We start from the raw sequence: 20,699 nt of genomic DNA on the forward strand, positions 1-20,699 counted from the left end.
GGGGAGGAGGGAGCTAAGGAGCTGCCCACACAAGTATGCAAAGCCTCCCTAACCCTGGCCTCGGAGAAGCCCACCGGCCACCCCAGAACCACACCCAGTGGGCGCTCCCAAGGGGAGGTCTGGGCAGCGGGCAGGTCCCTATTGTCTCCACGTGATGCTCAGTCCTCGGAGGCCCAGGAGGTGCAGATACTCCCCCACTCCACGCCCTGTTGGCACGGGTGTGAGCCCCGAATGAAGGAGCTGGCCTAGGCGCCGTGTCCCGCGCAGAATGAATGACATTCAGCCTGGAGAACCCGTGGGCTGGGGCCACTGGGTGCGGTCTGGGCTCTGGAGAAGGAGGCGGAGTCTGCCCGCTCCCACCTGCACTCACTACACTCACCAGGGACCAGGCCATCTGCATGTGTTACCTCTCTCTCTCTCTCTCTCTCTCTCTCTCTCTCTCTCTCTCAGGCCTCGGTGGATTTGCAAGTTAAATGAATGCAGGTTACAGCTGCAACAGGTAGGCAGCGCCCCATGCATGAAATTCCTGCAAGCGTAGGCTTCTTCCCCTCTGCCAGCACCAGCGGCCCTCTGGCGCCCGGGACCCAGGCTCCCCTCGCAGCCCCGGCTTCGGCTGGAAGCACGTGCGGTCTAACTGGCATATTCCGCTTTTATTAGTGTAGAAATGACGTGACATAATAGTGATGACCAATGCACCTAACAGAAGCATTTTTACCTCATTACCACACAGCCCTCCTATTCGCCTGGCATCTTGTTCCACCCTAATGGGGACGCTCGTGCACACACAGGGTTGACAGGTAAGATACAGGACACACGTGACACTTGAATTTCAGATCAACGAAGAATAATTCTCCTGTCTCTGTCCCACGCAATATCTGGGAATGTTTATACCAAAAAAGGATTGTCTGGGTCTAAATTTCAAATGCGCCTGGGCACGCTGTATGTTTATTTGTCACGTCTGGCAGCCCTGTGCACATGCCTCACACGTGCCTGCCCCGGCCTCCACAGGCACACGCCGCACACAGACACACTCGGCACAGGAAGGGCTGCGTGTCCAGGCGCCCCATGAGCACAGGAGACATCTCACCCCCGCTGTCCCCGAGCACAGCTGGGTCCCCAAGTGCCTCGGGGTTGCATCTACACCCCAGGGTCTGGGCTGCTCCTCCCCATTCCTCCGGGAGCCTGCCATTGCCGGCGGCCTGGTTGGGGAGCAGAGGCCTGGGCTGTGGCTTCCCCTCGGCCCAGCCGGCCGCAGCCCCCCTCTCCCCGGGGCCTCCCTGTCCCCCACAGCGTCTCTGCCGCTGGTGGGCCGGCTGGTGGCCTTCCTCGGAGCAGGCCTCTTCCCTCCGGCTCCCGGGCTGCTCATATCCTGGTTTACGGCCCCCGACAGCGCGAGGGGCCTGCAGGCGGGATGTCCTGAGGTTTTTATTGGCACCTCCGTCAAGATGGGGCGCGGTCCTTTGGGCCTTCTGGAGACGCTTTATTGGGGCTGGCCCTCCAGACGGCCCCCTGACGGCCCCCCGACAGCCCCCGACGGGCCGGGCGCGATTTCCAGGGGAATCTGGTTTCTCGGGCCGGCCTGTTTGGCTTGGCAGCGCCCGGCCGCTCGCTGCTCCCCTCGGGGCGTGCGTGGCCTGCGGGCGGAGAGGGGGCGGAGCCGTCCCCGGCAGCCGCGGGGACAAGCACGCTTTGTGTCTGGGAGCAGGTGGAGGGGAGAGAGCTGGGCTCGGTGCTCGGGACCGCTCTGGAGCGGGAGGACGTTAAAATGCAAATAAAAACCACGCCGAGTCAGCTGCGCCCCGGGAACCGGGCTTACTCGCTGGTGAGAAGACTGGATGCTGGTGCTCAGTTACCCAGCTCCCCGGGGACCGGAGCGAGCAGAGAGGCAGGTGGGACTAATATTCTGCACCGGGGCTTACAGTTCGAAAGCCGAGGGGGTCAAGGTCACTCTCAGCTCAGAACAACACGTGGCAGGAGCGGCCCAGGCGCCTGAGGCAGGGAAGGAAGTGGCGCCCCCGGTCCCTGGGCGTGGGGGGCCCCTCCTCCACAGGGTCGGGCCCCTAAGCCACCCCAACCTCCACCCTGCCCCTTATTAAAGATGCATGGCTTTTACTGCTTCTTAGAGAGGGAGGGAGAAAGAGGGGGAGGGGGAGAAACATCCACGATGAGAGAGAACCATCCATCTGCTGCCTCCTGCACGCCCTGCTCCGGGGATGGAGCCGCAACCCAGGCCTGTGCCCTGGCCGGGGCCATGGCCACCTCTTGGTTCATAGGTCATCGCTCACCCTGAGGCCCGCGGCAGGGCCATCAGCCTGTTCTTAGTCAAAGACTCAGGCTAGTGTGATGGACTGCATCATGTCGCTCACATCCACAGGCTGACGCCCTGACACACACACACACACACACACACACACACACCCGTCTCCCACGAAGGTGCCTGCATTTGGAGCCGGGTTTGTAAAGGGGGGATCCGGTTACAGTGAGGCCATGAGGGCGGCTCCGGGTAACTATGGCGGTGTCCTTAGCAGAGGCGTTAGGACACACAGCAAGGAGGAAGGCCCGGGAGAAGCAGGAGGGAGGCGGGGGCTAAAGCCGGGGAGAGAGGCCGCAGAGGAAACCAGCCCCGCGACGCCCTGGTTTTGGACTGCAGCCTCCCGGCTGTGGGGGAAATGAACAGCTGCTGTGGCCCCTGGCCCCCGGTGCCGTGTGCTGGCCCCAGCAGACTGACACGGTTCACAGTGAGGAGCAGCGCGCAGACCAGCGGTGTGGCTCAGTGGTGAGCGCTGACCAGGAGGCGTGATTCCCGGTCAGGGCACAGGCCCAGGTGCCAGGCTCCATTCCCAGGAGCAGGCGAGCAGGAGGCAGCCGAACCATGATCCTCTCTCATCTTGGATGTGTCTGTCTCTCTCTCCTGCTCCCTTCCTCTCTCTGAAATCAATACAAATATATATATTTAAAATAATAATAAATTTTAAAAAAGAAGCCCCAGAGAGAAGTCTGCTTTAATTTTCTCTGCCGGGCCGTGTGGGATTGAGTTTCTGGGGCGGTTTCTGGCAGGCGGGGGGAGGCGGGGGCGGGGGCGGGGGCGGGGGGGGGGTGGGGCTGCTTTGCAGGGGACTGAGCGCTCCCTCTGAAGCGCTGTCTCCAGTGGCCCCGTTATCTCTGGCTTCTGAGCAGACGCGCTGTGCTCCGGGGGCGGGCGGCCTGGCCCTCCTGAGCTGCGATAAGTGGGGCCTGGGCCCCCCCCCCCCCGCCCTCGTAGCGGGAGCTTCACAGGAGAAGCACCGCCCCCTGGGAGTGGCTGGCGGAGGGGACAGGGCTATGGCGCCCAGTCTCTGGGTGCCCGACAATTAGGGGGGCAGAGGCTCCACAATAGGGTCATTCCACACTCTGGTCTGAGCCCGGCCTGTTGGCGCCTCTGGCAGTTTGTGCCCCGAGTCCAGGAACCCCCGGTGCCGGGCGCCAGGCTGCCCTCCCTGCGCCCGGGCAGCCCAGCTTGGCAGCAGGCAGAGGGGCACGGGCAGTCGCTGACTGTGGGCCTCAAGGCCTCGAAGTGACCCAGAACCACCCAGGCGAGGGAGCTCCCGGGGCCGCCCAGGTGCAGCAGGCCCGGCCGTCTGCCCGGCTCCGAGCCCCCCCCCCCCCCCCCGGAGGCGGCCTGGGCAGGGGGTCCGGCCCTCCCCTCAGTCCATTGACCCCGAAAGTGCTGGGCAGTGACGGCCCCAGCAGACCGTGTCTCTGGTGGACCAAGTCCGAACCAGCTGACCGTTTTCCCGCAACTCAAATAAACTGAGGTGGGGGGGAGGGGGGGCGCGTGGAGCATGGATCTCTCTGCAGCAAAGGGCGGAGAGGGCCGCCACGGATGAGCACACGCTGGGTGCAGAGAGATGTGTACCTGGGGTGCCAAGAGGGCTGGACGTCCATGCTCAAGGCGTTGGCAGGGCTGGTTTCCCCTGAGAGCTGGGGCTGAGGCTGGGGCTGGGGGCTGGGGGCTGGGGGCTGAGGCTGAGGGCTGGGGCTGAGGGCTGGGGGCTGAGGCTGGGGGCTGGGGGCTGGGGCTGGGGCTGGGGGCTGAGGCTGGGGGCTGGGGGTTGGGGGCTGGGGGCTGAGGCTGGGGCTGGGGGCTGGGGGCTGGGGCTGAGGCTGGGGCTGAGGGTGGGGCTGGGGGCTGAGGCTGGGGCTGAGGCTTGAGGCTGGGGGCTGGGGGTGGGGGCTGGGGCTGGGGCTGGGGGCTGGGGGTGGGCTGGGGCTGGGGGCTGAGGGCTGGGACTGGGACTGGGGCTGGGGCTGAGGGCTGGGGGCTGGGGGCTGGGGCTGGGGCTGGGGGCTGAGGCTGGGGCTGGGGCTGGGGGCTGGGGGCTGAGGCTGAGGGCTGAGGGCTGGGGGCTGGGGCTGGGGCTGGGGGCTGGGGCTGGGGGCTGGGGCTGGGGCTGGGGGCTGGGGCTGGGGGCTGGGGCTGGGGCTGGGGGCTGGGGCTGGGGGCTGGGGCTGGGGCTGGGGGCTGGGGCTGGGGGCTGGGGGCTGGGGCTGGGGGCTGGGGCTGGGGGCTGGGGGCTGGGGCTGAGGGCTGAGGGCTGGGGGCTGGGGCTGGGGCTGGGGGCTGGGGCTGGGGGCTGGGGCTGGGGCTGGGGGGCTGGGGCTGGGGGCTGGGGCTGAGGGCTGGGGGCTGGGGGCTGGGGCTGAGGCTGGGGGCTGGGGCTGGGGGCTGGGGGCTGAGGCTGGGGGCTGGGGGTTGGGGGCTGGGGGCTGAGGCTGGGGCTGGGGGCTGGGGGCTGGGGGCTGAGGCTGAGGGCTGGGGCTGGGGGCTGGGGGCTGAGGCTGAGGGCTGGGGCTGGGGGCTGGGGGCTGAGGCTGGGGGCTGGGGCTGGGGGCTGGGGGCTGAGGCTGGGGGCTGGGGGTTGGGGGCTGGGGCTGGGGGCTGGGGGCTGGGGGCTGGGGGCTGGGGCTGAGGATGGGAACCTGCTCTGTCCTCTCCAAGCTCCTGGCAGGGGCCAGAAGCCACGGCACCCTGAGCTCGCAGCCGGATGACCAACCTGCACAGCCACGTCCCACCTGGAGTGTCCGTGTCCCGTGTCACCTCCAGGTCCCCAGGCTAGCGGAGACCGCTTCCAAAGTGCTTTCCCCCCAGGGCGGCGGGAGCCCTGACTGGTGGGCGAGTGAGGGGGCCCCTGCTCTCACCCACCCCCTCCCCCCCGCCCTTCCCCCCCTCCCCCCCCCCGCCGCCCTCGCCCAGGCCCAGAGCCGGAGCTCCAGGGTCCCCGCTGAGAGCTGTCCTCATCCACATCCACCGAGGAGAAAGGCTCCTGGTGTCTGCTCGTTGCCATGGCGTTGTGTGTGCGTCAGGCGCTGTCAGCCCTGACAATGCTGGGTGTTTATTTTTAGGCGCGGGTCACCGGCTCTTTTCACTCCGCCGGGCTCCCCGCTCCGGACTCCGGGAGCCGGCTCTGCCCGCCGGGAGCGAATGGCCTGGCCGGACACGGGGCGGGGTGCTCGGCTCGGAGGGGACACTGTGTCCCCGAGCGAGAAGCCTCTTGTCCGCGGGGCTCTGTCCACGTCTTGGCAGAGCGCGGGGCTGGCCGCTGGGCTTGGCTCAGGCCTGGGCACAGCCATGCCTGCGTGGCAAGGCTGGCAGCATGGAGGGGGTGGGCGGGGGACGGGCTGCAGGCGGTGGGAGGACGTCTGTGTGGTCAGTGGCATGCGGCGAGGGGGACGGGGAGCAGGTGGCCACGCGGGCAAGGAGTGAGGATCAGTGAGAACACGAGGGACCCCAGGTGGGCAGCGGGGGTGGGCGGGGAGAGACCACCAGTGAACGTGTCTGCATACGGTGTGTGCAACACGTGGACGGTGGGGTGTTGAGGGCCTGGGGGCGTGTGGGAGCGGCTGTGAGAGGTTAACGGGGAAAAGGAGGACCGAGGTGATACGCTCAGCGGTAAAGGTTATTGTAAGGGGGCAGCACAGAGTGGAGCCAGCAAGGCGCTCTCACGGGCTGACCAAAGGGGGTTCGGACACAAGGCCCTCATCCTCGGGACGAGCTACAAGTCTCGGAGCTGAGCCCGCCTCCTGGCTCTGTTTGCAGCCGGATGGCACTTGTGGAGCTGCTCCGTGCTGTTGGGTGCCAGCCTCCGCCTCTGCCCACGAGGCGCCCACGATGCTCCCTCCGCAGGTGCAACAACCGGAAATATCCCCAGACGTTGCCAAAGGCCCGGGCAAGAGGGCAGAGTGTCCCTGGCAGAGGCTTAGAGGGACCGGAGGCCGAGTAGGCGTGGGGTTTGGGGAGAGACAGATAAACAAAGACCCAGTCACTGGGACAGAGGGCGGCTCCTCAACTGGCTGCATGCGGGGCGGGGCCTGTGGTGGCCGCCACAGACGTCCATTCCGGCTAACGTGGCCCAAGGGAGAAGAAGAAGGGACAGGGAATGTGATGGGCCAGGGACGGCCTTGGGGAGAAGGGGGCCTGGCCCTGGTCACCCGGAGCGGCCCCACCATGGCGCTGGCCACTGGGGGCGGCCCCAGCATGGCCCTGGTCACCCGAGGCGGGACCAGCATGGCCCTGGTCCCAAACCAAGTCTCCCCGCCTCTGGCTGGTTGTGAGGACTGTCACCTGGGGAGGCCCCAGCATGGCGCTAGTTGCCCGGGGTGGCCCCGCATGGCCCTGGTCACCCGGGGTGGGCCCAGCATGGCCCTGGTCACCCGGGGTGGGCCCAGCATGGCGCTGGCCACCCAGGGCGGCCCCAGCATGGCGCTGGACACCCGGGAAGGGACCAGCATGGCCCTGGTCACCCGGGGTGGCCCCACCATGGCAGGCAGAGGGGAGCCAGCCCTTGAGCACAAGCACAGCTCGTTTCATGCTCACAGGAGATGGGGTTAGGCTTCTGTTGCTGTGGTTCTTTGAGTGTGAGAGGTTAGAAGTCCAAAAGTGGGGCTAAAATCAAGGTATCAGCCGAAACCGGTTTGGCTCAGCGGTAGAGCATCGGTCTGCGGACTGAAAGGTCCCAGGTTCGATTCCAGTCAAGGGCATGTATGTTGGTTGCGGGCACATCCCCAGTAGGGGGTGTGCAAGAGGCAGCTGGTCGATGTTTCTCTCTCATCGGCGTTTTAGCTCTCTATCTCTCTCCCTTCCTCCCTGTGAAAAATCAATAAAATATATTTTAAAAAAAAGCTATCAGTAGAGCTGTGCTCCTTCGAGAGGTGCTCAGGGAGCCATTCCTGCCCTTTTCTAGCTTCCAGAGGCCGCGGGCATCTGTTGGCCTGTGGCCCTCCCAGCAATGGGGATAAAGGGATGGATGGATGGGTGGATGAATGGGTGGGTGGATGGCTGGCTGGATGGATGGATGGGTGGATAATGGATGGATGGGTGGGTGGATGGATGGGTGGATGGGTGGGTGAGTGGGTGGCAGGATGGGTGGCAGGATGGGTGGATGGGTGGGTGGATGAATGAATGGATGAGAAAGAATGGATGGGTGGGTGGCTGGATGGATGGCTGGATGGCTGGATAATGGATGGAGGGGTGGGTGAGTGGATGGATGGATGGGTGGATGAATGGGTGGGTGGGTGGATGAATGGGTGGATGAATGGGTGGATGGCTAGCTGGATGGCTGGATAATGGATGGATGGATGGATGGGTGGGTGGATGGCTGGATAATGAATGTGTGGGTGAATGGATGGATGGATGGATGGATGAATGTGTGAGAGGGTGGATGGATGGATGGATGGATAAATGAATGGATGGGTGGGTGGGTGAATGGATAGATGGATGGATGGATAAATGAATGGATGGGTGGGTGGGTGAATGGATAGATGGATGGATGGATGGATGTGTGGGTGGGTAGATGGATGCATGATGGGTTAATGGATGGAAGAGTCGGTAGGTGGGTGGATAGACTGATGGATGGTGGAAATCCAGAAAGTCTTCTGACTCCTCTAGGTTTCCATCTCCATGCCTGAGACTCTTACGAAGCATCTCTCTGTCCCACCCCACTCCCTAGAGCTGCCATGTTTTCTCCTTCCATCAACACCAGGATGGGGGGAGCCTCTTCTAGTGCAAGAGTTGGCCCTTGCAGCCCCGGCTTCGCCTGGTCATCCAGACCATTGCTCCCAACCCTCACACCATTTGCATAGTACACTTTAATTATTATAGATATTTGTACTGATTTCAGAGAGGCAGGGAGAGGTAAAGAGAGATTGAAACATCAATGATGAGATAGAATCATTGATGGCTGCCTCCTATACACCCCCTACTGGGGATCGATCCCACAACCCGGGCATGTGTCCTGACAGGGAATTGAACCGTGACTTCATGGCCCACAGGTCGATGCTCAACCACTGAGCCACACCAGCCAGGCAAGAGCCCATATTCTCTTTACCATCTCCCCCCTCCCTCCCCCACAGAAACAGCCCCTCCAGTTATGAGAAGAGAACTCAGTTTAATCCCCAGTGATCCAGTGATGCCGGTTACCAGCCTGTAACAAAGAAGTCAGTGCTGCTGTGTCTGTGGGTACAATGCAGAGCATGAAATATTCAACAGCACGGAAACGCGGGACAGATGGGGAAGACACCGCCCTTCTGGCCTGTCCTCCCCCACCTCCCACCAGCAGCCGAAGCCAGGGGCCCTTTAGGACAGAGTATGGGCGGGAAGGCAGCCAGGGCATTGCTTGCCCAGAGGCCCCGGGCCCCGCCCAGCCCCGATAACCCTGCTGGTCACTCACTGGCGAGGATCAGGTCATGTCCTCCCGCACCTGGACAGGCCACCGCAGAGTCAGCAGGACCGTGGGCGGCTCATGCCCTCCCCGCTCCATGCAGGTATCTGTGTTTGGAGGGTGTTTCTCCACTGGTGCCGAGTATGTCATGGAATCCCACCCACCAAGCCCAGAAGCTTGGAAAATCAGGACATTTTGGTCTGGTTCTGTGCCAGCGTCTACAGTCCAGCGGCCCGACTCGCCTGTTCTCGCTCTCCTCCCACCTCCGTGGGCAAACCCCTTTCTTTCCTTCAGAAAAAAAATAAAATCCAAACCACACACTCTCTCCTAGACCAAAATAGAGATTTTTATTTGCAATGTAGAGCAGATACACTTTAAAAAACCTGAAGCAACAAGGAAAGCCTCCTGAGAGCACCGACTTCCAACGTGGGAGCGGGGAGAGCTGGGGGGGCACTTCCTTCGCACTGTAAGGCGCTGCTGGGAAGAAGCTTGGGGGTCCCCCCCCCCCCGAGCGAGCAGGCTGGGACTGCATGTGACCCCAGAGAACACGAGCATTCCAGGAAGCTAGTGCTCTGCAAACACGTGTGTTACAGCCACAGTGGCATGACGGCACTGCTTACGTGTTAGAACATTTCACACAACAAAGCTAACCTGCTTTTGAAGTCAAAACCCACTTACCCAGCATCACACACACACACACACACACACGCACGCACGCACGCACGCGCGCGCACACACACACACGCCACCATGCCACTGCCCGGCTCCCCACCCAGCCCACCCGGGACACCGGCCTTGTACGTGCGCTGGCGGGAAAGTCCTCACCCTCCGGAGCGGGTCCTGGAAACGTGCCCCTCCCCGCTCTGGTGCCTTGGGCACCCGACCACTTTGGTGAGCATCATGGGCTCGCGCACCCAGAGGCGCAGACACAGCAAGAGGGACGTGGGCGATGTGGGCGGGCCGGGACCACCAAGCAGAGTCCGCTCCCAGGACACCTGGCACAGGAGCAGCGCGGCGTCTCCAGCCCGGCCCCAGGGAGTTCCCGGAGGCAGAGGTCTCGGGGTCAGTCCCATCCGAGGCAGGACACCTGGAATCGGGGAGCCCGTGGGTCCGGCGGGTCCTCCCCAGGTCCTCAGGGACCAGGGGCTGGCAGTGTGCTGTCGGGAAGCCCAGGGCTGCACACAGGGCTGCCACCCGTGCTTCTGGGTGGAGCTGTGCATGTAGTGCGCACACACACACACACACACACACACACACAACTTCCTCTGTCACCTCTTTGCCAATGAAACTTCTAGAACAGCCAGTAGGAGGAGTCGGAGCTGCCCTAGAGCAGCGGCTCACACAGCCCTCTCTGGCCTCCCTTACCCCCCCCCCCAACCACCACCAGCGAGGGGTGGTCTCTCCCAGGGAAGCTAAGCACCAGCCTCCATCCCACCGAGCAGAGGAGATGCCTGGCCGTGACCCCAGCCCGGGCCTGCAGAGGCTGTGCCTGGAGAACCCTCCACTCGGCATGGCTTCGGGCAGGCTGACCTGCTCAAACCCTCTCCTGCCGGGGCCAGCAGCTGTGAGCCTTTAAGCCCCAGCTTTCTCCCCTCAAACACAGAGGGAAGGAATGCCAGCCCTGAGCGTGTGGGGATGGAACACAAGGTGGCACATGAACCCACAGCACCGACCGGAAGGCTGTCGTCACCCCTCTGCCCGGGCCTGAGCACCCGAATCCCTGGCCTGGTCCGCCCACACCTCCCATCGTCCCCACAGACACCCTCCCCACACCTCCCATCGCCCTCACAGACACCCTCCCCACACCTCCCATCGTCCCCACAGACACCCTCCCCACACCTCCCATCGTCCCCACAGACACCCTCCCCACACCTCCCATCGCCCTCACAGACACCCTCCCCACACCTCCCATCGTTCCCACAGACACCCTCCTCACACCTCCCATCGTTCCCACAGACACCCTCCTCACAACTCCCATTGCCCTCACAGACACCCTCCCCACACCTCCCATCGCCCTCACAGACACCCTCCCCACACCTCCCATTGCCCTCACACCCCCCCCCCCCCCCCCCCATCGTCCCCACAGACACCCTCCCCACACCTCCCATTGCCCTCACACCCCCCCACACACCCCCCCATCGTCCCCACAGACACCCTCCCCACACCTCCCATTGCCCTCACACACCCCCTCTGTCCACGTATCTGTCTCACTGGGAAAGCCCAGCACCGGGCAGGGACAGGAGGCCGCTAAGCAGGTGGCCAGCAGCCTGGACCATGGACTGCTCACCTGTGCTCTCCCCCTTCTCTTCCTCCTGCTCCTCTCTCCCTCTCCCTTCTTCTTCCCTCTCCCTCTCTCTCTCCTTCTCCCTCTCCCTCTCTCTCTCCCTCTCCTTCTCCCTCTCCCTCTCTCTCTTCCTCTCCTTTTCCCTCTCCTTCTCTCTCTCCCCTCTCCTTCTCTCTCTCCCTCTCCTTCTCTCTCTCCCTCTCTCTCCCTCTCCTTCTCTCTCTCCCTCTCCCTCCCTGTCTTCCTCTGCCCCCCGCCCCAGACACACACACACACACACACACACACACACAGGCACACACAGCTGGGCTGGCAGACACTCCCCTCTCCACCCCTCTCCCTGGGACGGGAAAACCCCAGGCTCCCCGCGCACGGCACGGCGGCGCGTTAAGCTCTTGGCGGCTCTTGTTCAGGAAGCGGACGGCATCAAACCCGCACGCACGCACTGAAGCGAAGAGAGGACACTTAAGAGCACTAGCAAACGGGCTGAGAGATCGCAGTACAACTGCGTTTATATAAAGTAATAAAAATACCAGTTCTCTTTTTAAAAAACAGTTATGCAAACAAGCAGACTATGGCACCAAAGTTTAAAAAAATACACGGACACCCCGCTCTCCCCCACCCCTCGGGCCGCATCCCCGCTCAGCGGCTCTTGCACCCGGAGGTGACTGACAAGCCGGCGGAGGGTGCCCCCTAGGGGCGGGCGACCTTGCCCCCTGCTGTGCGCCCACGGGCCAGTCACGTGCTCCCTCTGGGCCTCAGCCTTCCCCCTGGGAAGGGGGGCGGGGAGACACTGAGGCCCTGCCAGCTCTGACCTTCTAGGGTGGCACACAGGCCCCCTGCGCCTGGGTGGCTGCCTGGGCCGAGACTCTCCAGCAGGGGTGGCCTGCGGGGTCTCTCACTTTCTGAGTGAGCGCCACACTGTCCCAGCAGCACCGCTCTCCTGCGCCCCAATGTCCACTTCCTTTTGGTTCCGGGAGGCCCGGGTCCCAGTGACGAGAGCTGTGCCCGGGCTGGGCCTGCGTGAGAAAGGGAGGGGCATTGCGCTGGGTCAGGGCCCTTCCGTGCCTCAGTTTCCACTCTGCTTCCAGTATCCGTCACCTTTCTGGTCCCACGGCCCTGGGAGCCGCCCTGGGTCCGCCGGTAAGTGAGCGGCCGCTGGAGTGAGAGGCACTGACATCTTTAAAAGGAAATGCCGTGCTGACGTAGGGAATGTGATCCAGTTAGAAAGCAGGTGGGCTTCCGGGCAGGAGGTCGCCCCGAGCGACACGCGCGTTTCCGGGGCCGCCCCGTTCCACCTCCAAACAGATGCACCTCCGCCCCCATGCCCGCCGCGCCGTCCCGCAGAGCACACGGAGTCCTGTCCGTCGGTCCTGGACACGCAGTCCAGGCGCGTGTAAGCAGAGGAGGCGACGCCGCAGAAAAGGCCGTCCTGTGCCGGGAGCATCCGTGCAGTCTCTGACCCGGGCAGCTCTGTGTCCAGGGCCCGTGGCCCGAGGAGGAGCCGGGCTGACGGAGGTCGGAGGAGCAGGTCCGCCGTGTGCCCTGGCTAGGTGGGCGGGGGGCCGCTGTAGCGGAGCATGAGCCGGAAGGAGCGGGCGAAGGTGTTGGCCAGCGAGCAGCTGCGGGCCTCCTGGCCCACGGGCAGCAGGAGCAGCAGGAGCAGCAGCAGCAGCAGCAGCAGCTGCAGGGGCAGCGCCACGCAGCACACCCTCCGGAGGAAGCCGCGCGGTCCCCGCCACTGCTGGGCCTGCGGGCAGAGCGGGTGGGAGTGGGCGGGGCGGTGAGCAGGAGGCGGAGGGGCGGGAGGACGCCCGGGGGAGCCCTGGACCTGGCCAACCCTCTGACCGCACGGGGCTCAGCCTTCCCCTCTGTGAAGGGGGCCCAGCGCCAGTTTCGCCAGAAACAGAGATCGCTAGTTTCCCCAAACCATTTCAGGCCTGAGAGGAAGAGCAAGCCCATAGAGGTGCAGGCCCTGCCAGTTGGTATGTAGATCCTTGCCTGGTTAGGAGTCCTAGGTGTGACTCTTGAGGTCACTCAACTTCTCTAAACTTCAAGTCTCTCATCTATAAAAAGGGGTAACCATGATACCCACCCAGCAGAGCTGCTGTGAGAAATAAACAAGACAGGGCCTGCAACAGAGTGGGTACCTAAAACTGCTGTCGTCATCATCATCATCATCATCATTATTCAACACTAATATCATCATCTAAACCAGTCACCACCACCATCACCATTAGCTTCCTATCATCACCGTCACCTTGACTTTATCCTCCTCCTTCATCACCATCTTCATCATCAGCACCATCAATCCTATAGAAGGTCCGTCTCACGAGCCCAAATGCCTAATGCACTTCTTTGCTGCGTGTCCACGAACGTGGCCGAAGGACTCTAACCCTAGAGGCCGGCTGTCGGAGCCTCCAGGGGGGCTGGCAGCGCAGGAGAGCGGAGGCCCCTCAGCTGGGAGGCGGCCGAGCAGGGCAGGCCCAGCTCCCGGGAGCCTGGCTGACTGGGCCAGTTATGGGACCTTCAGCGAGTTAATTTCTCTGAGCATCTGTTTCCTTCTCTGCAAACTGGGATAAAACAATGACACATACACCCCCATTTGCCGGGTTGTGGGGAGGACTCACAGTATATTTACACACCAATTGAAAAATAAGCAGGCTCCTAGTAGTAGCACTATCATTGTAGAATCCATCTGTTGGCTCCCTGCAGAACCAAAAGTTCGCTCTCCAGGACACCAGAAGCTAGAATTATGATGATGATGATGATGATGATGATGATGGTGAGAATGATGAGGATGGTAGTGATGATGATGATGATGATGGTGATGGTGGTGATGATGATAGAGGTGAGGATGATGATGATGGTGATGGTGTTGTTAGTAATGGTGGTGATGATGGTGGTAGTGTTATGATGGTGGTGGTGGTGATGGTGGTGGTGAGGACGGTAGTGACAATGATGGTGATGGTGGTGGTGTTAGTGATGGTGATGATGATGAGAATGATGAGAATGATAGTGATGATGATGTTCATGGTGACGGTAGTGAAAGTGGTGGTGGTGATGATAGAGGTAAGGATGATGATGATGATGATGGTGATGGTGGTGATGATGGTGGTGGTGTTATGATGGTGGTGGTGGTGATGGTGGTGTTGAGAGTGATGAGGATGGTAGTGATGATGACGATGTTGATGGTGATGATGGTGGTGGTAGTCATAGTGATGGTGGTGATGGTGGTGCTGAGAATGATGAGGATGGTAGTGATGATGATGAAGATGATGATGGTGGTGGTGATGAGAATGATGAGGATGGTGATGGTGGTGTTAGTAATGGTGGTGATGATGGTGATGGTGGTGTTGAGAGTGATGAGGATGGTAGTGATGATGATGATGTTGATGGTGATGATGATGGTGGTAGTCATGGTGATGGTGGTGCTGAGAGTGATGAGGATGGTAGAGATGATGAAGATGATGATGGTGGTGATGATGATAGAGATAAGGATGAGGATGATGGTGATGATAGTGATGGTGTGCTGTTGATGGCCGTGGTGATGATGGCTATGGTAAAGGGCAGGAAACAAAACTCTTTCCTCGAACTTGAACCACAGGCCGGAGCTCCCGGAGGTTGGCCGTCTAAGTTTACATACTCAGCACAGTCCAAACAGAAAGAAAACAAAACACAACCTGCCAGCAGAGATTTAATGTAAAGAAACCCTAGGTGGCCAGTGTCCTGGGGTGGAGAGAAGCCAATCACATCCTCGCAGGAAGAACTTGGTTGAAATCAGACCCCCGATTTGAGAGAGGTGATAATGCGAAAAATTAGGAGCCTTAACATGATAAAATGTGGCCCAATAAGCCGCCCTCAGGGTGCTCGGCCTCTGAATCTGCATCCCAGCACCAGTCCCAGAGGCTCTCTGTGCCCGTTCACCGGGCCACGAAGCACTGGGAAACCTGCTCCTCAGCTCACGGTTTGCCTGGGTGGGACTCACCCTCCCGGGCAGGGGCAGGGCGGGACTCGCTGCCCCACGGCCCCGCCGGGATGGAAAAGCAATTACACGTCACGTGCCCGGACGCTGCAGCCAAACACCTCCTGGCTGAGCTGGCGAGTGTGCGGGCAGCTGTGCGCTTAGAGAATCTTAATGATTCTGTTTACACAAACAAGCAGGCTGCAGCCCTTCCCGCACACTGCGGCTGGCCAGGGGCAGCACCAGAGTAAGAATCCTTGTTACGATGATCTCTGCCGTCATTGTTATTGCTTTGACCCTGAAGCCCACGGGAGTGGCCCCAGGGGTAACACCTGCCTAGTCCTGTGGTCAGCAAACTGCAGCTTGCAAGCTACATGTGGCTCTTTGGCCCCTTGAGTGTGGCTCTTCCACAAAATACTATGGCCTGGGCGAGTCTATGTTGAAGAAGTGGCGTTAGGCCCTAGCTGGTTTGGCTCAATGGATAGAGCGTCGGCCTGGGGACCAAAGAGTCCCAGGTTCGATTCCATGGTCAAGGGCATGTACCTTGGTTGCGGGCACATCCCCCGTAGGAGGTGTGCAGGAGGCAGCTGATTGGTGCTTCTCTCTCATCAATGTTTCTGACTCTCTATCCCTCTCCCTTCCTCTCTGTAAAAAATCAATAAAAATATATATTTTTAAAAAGAAGTGGCGTTAGAAGAAGTTTAAGTTTAAAAAATGTGGCTCTCCAAAGAAATGTCCGTCATTGTCCTGTGGACATGTGGCTCTGTGGACTAGTGAGTTTGCCGACCACTGGCCTAGTCCAACATGAACAGCACCCCCTTCCTCTCCTGCCCCCCTGAGCGCTAAAACCTGTCTACCCCTCAGGTGGCCACGCAGCCCAGCTCAGCAGGGCCAGGCTGACCCCGGCTGTCCCACAGGATTACTAAGAGCGCTCTGTTCCCTCGTCACCTCGTCCTGGGGGGTGAGAAACTCTAGGGTCCCCCACCCTGTGCCTGTCACAGCTCAGGCCACTCTGCTCCCCCAGGCCTTGCCGCCCAGAGCTGGGCCTGGATAAACACTCAGACCTCAGAAAGCCTCCCAGAAGCCAGGAGTCCCCGCCCAGCCCCCGGCCTCCCACCCTCCCCGCCCTGCCCTGCCCTCCCCTCTCTTCCCCTCCCCTCCTGCGTGGGGAACAGATGGCGGGCACCATACCTTCTGGAATCCGGCGGGCTGCCCTGCAGAACTCCGCGTCTGTTATTTTAGGGAAGGAGAGGAAAAGGGAAAAAAAGTTAAGTGAGTGAAACTCAAATCCCAGCGGAGCCCATAATGGAATATTCGTTCTGTCAGGGGAGCGTTTCTGTAAGACTCTGGTCATCTGGACAGGCTGAGCCGGCAGGTGATTCGGTTTAATGAGCTTTTTAACGCACTCGGGCCAGGTGGGACTCTGTCTGGGCGCCGGGCTGGGCTGGCTGCAGGGCCCCGGCTGGGGCTGCGCTGACACCTAGTGGCCGATTCAGCCACGGCGGGGCCAGCACAGGGGGCGTCAGAGGTGGGGTCCGGGTCTGAGGGCGGCCAGGACCCTCAGAAACATCTCAACCGCCCCCTGTTCAGCTCGACCCAACTCAGCTCAGCTCAGGCTCAGGTCCGAGCCTCCTGAGCTCATGGTCCCTCTAGTTTCCTCAGCGCTGGTTCTCAGGGAATCACAGCAGTCCTCCCTTGCAGGGCTGCTGCGAGACATCGCACGTAACAATCAAGGTTCCCGTGTAGGGACTAGAGTTCCAGCGAGGAGGCGCAGGGCCGGATCGGGACGATGGGGAAGGCACTGGCTCGGAGTCCAGGGCGGTGGTGCTGACCTGGGCTGGACCCAGGCTCGGCCCCGCCTCCCCGCCCGCCGGTGTGTGTGCGTGCGGCTCTGCGCTCACCAGCCCCGGGGCCTCGGGCAAGTGTGAATGCTGAGGGTCTCAGTGCCCCTCTGGGACTGGAGACAGTTCCCTGGGCAGAGGCTGCTGGACGGCGGACGGGAGGATGGCGTGAAGGTGGCAGCTCACGTGGCAGCAAAGCGCTGCTCAGACTTTGCCTGTGAGGTCACGGTCACGGCTGCGTTACTGGAGCCGGCCTCACGGGGTGGCCTCACGGGGGACCTGGGCGTCTCCCTTCCTCCCTCCCTCTGCGCAGTCCCCTCAGTTCGGCCCCTGGAGCACAGGGCGGTGGGTGTGGCCCAGGGTTCCCCGGTGAGCATGGCTCAGCCGCAGCCCCATCGCCGGACGGGACCTGCCGCCCCCGCACCCACCAGCACCCCATCGCCCCACCAGCAGCCCATCGCCCAGGCGGGACCTGCCGCCCCGCACCCACCAGCAGCTGCCTGGAGTCCTTGAGCTTGGACTTGTAGAGCATCCAGCGGTAGCGCAGGTCCTCCAGCTCCTCCGAGGCGCCCCTCGCGGGCCCGAGACGGAGGAGATCCTCGAAGAGGTGCTGGCCTTCGGGCACCCGGGCCTCCAGCTCCTGTGGGAAAGGACAGTGTCCAGGGCGCCTTCCAGCGGCCCTGACGCCCACCTGGCTGGCGAGGAGCAGCCACGCCATGGCACTGAGCGGACAGAGCTTAAGTGAGAGTCCTTCCGGGGAGAGCCAGCCAAGGCTGGCCAGTGCCGTCTGCCTGCAGCAGAGCAGTGCCTGTAGGACAGGTCAGCATGCTGCCTCCGGCCGCTGCCAGCCCTCACACTCCAGTTCCCACAATCAGAGCGGCCGCTGCCGGCCAGCTTCCTGGAGTGAAGTCGGGACAGGGATTTCCCTCCCAAACCCAGCGCTGTGTCCGCAGGGCCCCTTGGACCCGGGGCCTCCTGGGAGGCGGTGGCGGGGCTCCAGGCTGGGATCCCAGGAGCCGGGCTCACACCTGGCTTGGGTGCCGGCTCTGCCCATCCTCCAGCTGCGCTTTGTGGGGAGCCGCCTGGCTTCTCAGAGCCCCAAGGCTGTGGGTTCTCCACACACAAAGGGGTCACCTGGAACCCCAGGTCGTCTGGTCTGGATGGAACCAGGGCGGGGGTGCGGTGGAGACAGTAGGATGAGAGAGTGGCCGAGCAGGAGGAAGCAGGAAGGAGGTGGGCAGGAAGGACTGCCTGCCAGGGTCAACCAGGTCTTTGGGCCAAACCTCTCACAACTAGGTAACAGGCCAGAATATTCAAAACATGTAAAAGGCATTGCAGCCGAAACCGGTTTGGCTCAGTGGATAGAGCGTCGGTCTGCGGACTGAAAGGTCCCAGGTTCGATTCCGGTCAAAGGCATGTACCTTGGTTGCGGGCACATCCCCGGTAGGGGGTGTGCAAGAGGCAGCTGGTCGATGTTTCTCTCTCATCGATGTTTCTAGCTATCTCTCTCCCTTCCTCCTCTCTGTAAAATATCAATAAAATATATATTTTAAAAAATAATAATAAAATAAATAAATAAAAGGCACTGCAGACACAGAGCTGTGCAGGAAAAAAATGGCAGGCATGGGAGGTCTGAGGACCAAAAGTTGAAAAAAAGGCACTAAGGAGTCAGCAAGAAGCACGTGAGGCTAACCCAGGCCCAGGATGAAACCAGCGCCCAGGCGGCCTCGCCAACAGGATGTGGCCCGTCCGGCGGGAACCCGGTAGAAGCAGGGACTTCAGGCAGTCCCCGGGCTATGGAGGCAGAGGTCACAGGCCGGGCCCTGCAGGGGGGAGGCCCTGAGAGCCAGTCCCTCTTCCGTGGGGACTCCCAACCTCCAATACGAAGGTCCAAAACGGTCAGTGCCCAGATTAGGCAGGAGGCGTGAGGGGACAGGAGCACAGAATGCCCAGGAACCGAGGAAGGCGTGGCGGCCAATGCCATGTGGCAGCCAAAGAGGGAGATGTGTGGTGGCAGCTGGCCCGCCTCGCCCGCCCACCCCGCCAGCCGTCAGAGGCAGGAGCGGAGGAGAGCCGCTGTGTGCAGCCACCCCCTGTGGGCGGCTCTGCCCGGAGCAGCGGCTCAGGGATCCCACAGCGATGATCGCGGGGGCGGGGGGTGCTCTCCCAGCTGGGGAGGACCGGGCAGGCTGCACAGAGGAAGGGATGCTTCTCCTAACACCGTGGTGGGCAAACCGTGGCTCACAAGCCACATGCCCCTTGAGTGTGGCTCTTCCACAAAATACCACGGCCTGAGCAAGTCTAGTTTGAAGAAGTGGCATTAGAACAAGTTTAAGTTTAAAAAATGTGGCTCTCCAGAGACATTTCAATCGTTGTCCTGTTGACATGTGGACTGATGAGTTTGCCGACCACTGGGCTAACACACTTCAGCCAGACAAGCTCAACAACCATTACGCACGCACAAGCCAGGACGGCTCACGACTAGGTGTGTGCTCCTCGTTTCCAAAGCTCCCTAGGGCCCTAGCTGGTGTGGCTCAGTGGAGACACAAGGGTCCCGGGTTCGATTCCAGTCAAGGGCATGTGCCTTGCTTGCGGGCTTGATCCCTGGCCCTGGTCGGGGAGCGTGTGCGGAGGCCACCAGCCAACATGTCTCTCTCTTGTCAGTGTTTCTCCCTGTCTCTCCCTCTCCTTACCGCTTTCTCGAAAAGTCAATACAAAAATGTCCCGGGTGAGGCTTCACACAAATAAATAAACCAGTGATCTCAGTGGGAAGAAAAGAAAGCTCCCTCATGGCAAACACCGCCGGCCCGGCTGGAGTGGCTTAGTGGCGAGCGTAAACCTGTGAACCAGGAGGTCACGGTTTGATTCCCGTTGGGGCACATGTCCAGGTTTTGGCTCCATCCCCAGCAGGGAGCGGGCAGGAGGCAGCTGATCCACGATTCTCTCTCATCACTGATGTCTCTCCCTTCGCTCTGATATCAATGGATTTTTTTTTTTTAACCCTCCATGGTGCAAACCCCTCGGAAAGGGGCCTTTCCTGGCACGCACCTGCAGCTTCCCGTCTCTGGCCCTGGCATCCTGGGCCGTGGTGGTTCTCAGGGCGATGGTTCTCACCAGCTTGGCGTTCTCCAGCTGCAGCCACCGCTCGAAGTCGCCCAGGAGCTGGGGGAAGCCTGCGTGGCCGCCTCCTGCCTCCTGGAGCGGGTCTGCCTGGGGGGTGACAGCGCGGCCGAGGCGTCAGCCGGGAGCCCAGCCTCCAGGCCCCGTGTCCTGGGTCCCACCGGGCAGCGGGCGGGCGCGACGGTGCCCACGGGGCTGGGAGAGGCCTGGGGGCGAGGAGTGTCTGCTCGGTGTGGCCGCAGTGCGGGGGGGGGGGGGGGGGGGGTTAGGGACATTCCTCGACATCCTCGCTAACACCTCTCCCCCCCCTTGTGGCAGCCCCACCACCCAGCCAGGACGGGTGCCCTTTGCCCTGGGCCCTGCGGCCGGAGCGGGCTCTCCTGCTGGCATTGGCTGAGCCCTCCCTGTGCCCTCGGCGGCTTCTCACAGGCCTCGATGTGGCCGAGCCTCGGTCTGGCTCTGCCTGTCTGCAGCCGTCCCACCTGCCCGTGCTCCAGCCCGAGCCCTCAGACCCGCGTGGCGCCGGCTGCACTCTCTCAGGGTCTTTGCACACACGTGTCCTCTGCAGGGAACACTCCCTCCCTCCGTCACCCGCCTCACGCGCAGGCCGCCAAGGTCCCCTCGCATTTCCTCTGCGAGGGCTGCCCTGGCCCAGCCCCGGTCACCGCCCCTGCAGGCCCCACGGCTCGCAGCCCCTCTGCCATCGCACCCCGCTTTCTGGAAACCCCGATGTCCCTCCCTGAGATTCCTACTGCCTCGTCTCTCACAGGGCGCTCGCTCCGAGGGGCTCGCAA

General features: G+C 62.1%; 1 protein-coding gene across 2 annotated transcripts in view; it reads right to left on the minus strand.

Annotated features, from left to right (window-relative positions):
- Nucleotides 1-11,463: 11,463 nt before the first annotated feature.
- Nucleotides 11,464-20,699, minus strand: part of SYNE3 (spectrin repeat containing nuclear envelope family member 3) — a 58,160-nt gene continuing 48,924 nt past the window's right edge. Inside the window, exons 15-18 of one of the 2 annotated variants that reach the window (XM_036425812.2) lie at nucleotides 19,834-19,995; nucleotides 17,276-17,425; nucleotides 16,136-16,174; nucleotides 11,464-12,730 (exon numbers count right to left, since the gene is read on the minus strand). In XM_036425812.2, the coding sequence (XP_036281705.1) occupies nucleotides 12,530-12,730; nucleotides 16,136-16,174; nucleotides 17,276-17,425; nucleotides 19,834-19,995 (552 nt within the window). In that variant the 3' untranslated portion in view covers nucleotides 11,464-12,529. Of the gene's footprint in view, nucleotides 12,731-15,900; nucleotides 15,937-16,135; nucleotides 16,175-17,275; nucleotides 17,426-19,833; nucleotides 19,996-20,699 lie in introns of those variants that run through there. The other variant, XM_045577199.1, reaches the window with a different exon arrangement.

Source organism: Pipistrellus kuhlii, unplaced genomic scaffold, assembly GCF_014108245.1.
Source record: "Pipistrellus kuhlii isolate mPipKuh1 unplaced genomic scaffold, mPipKuh1.p scaffold_m20_p_85, whole genome shotgun sequence".
Lineage (NCBI taxonomy): Eukaryota > Metazoa > Chordata > Mammalia > Chiroptera > Vespertilionidae > Pipistrellus > Pipistrellus kuhlii.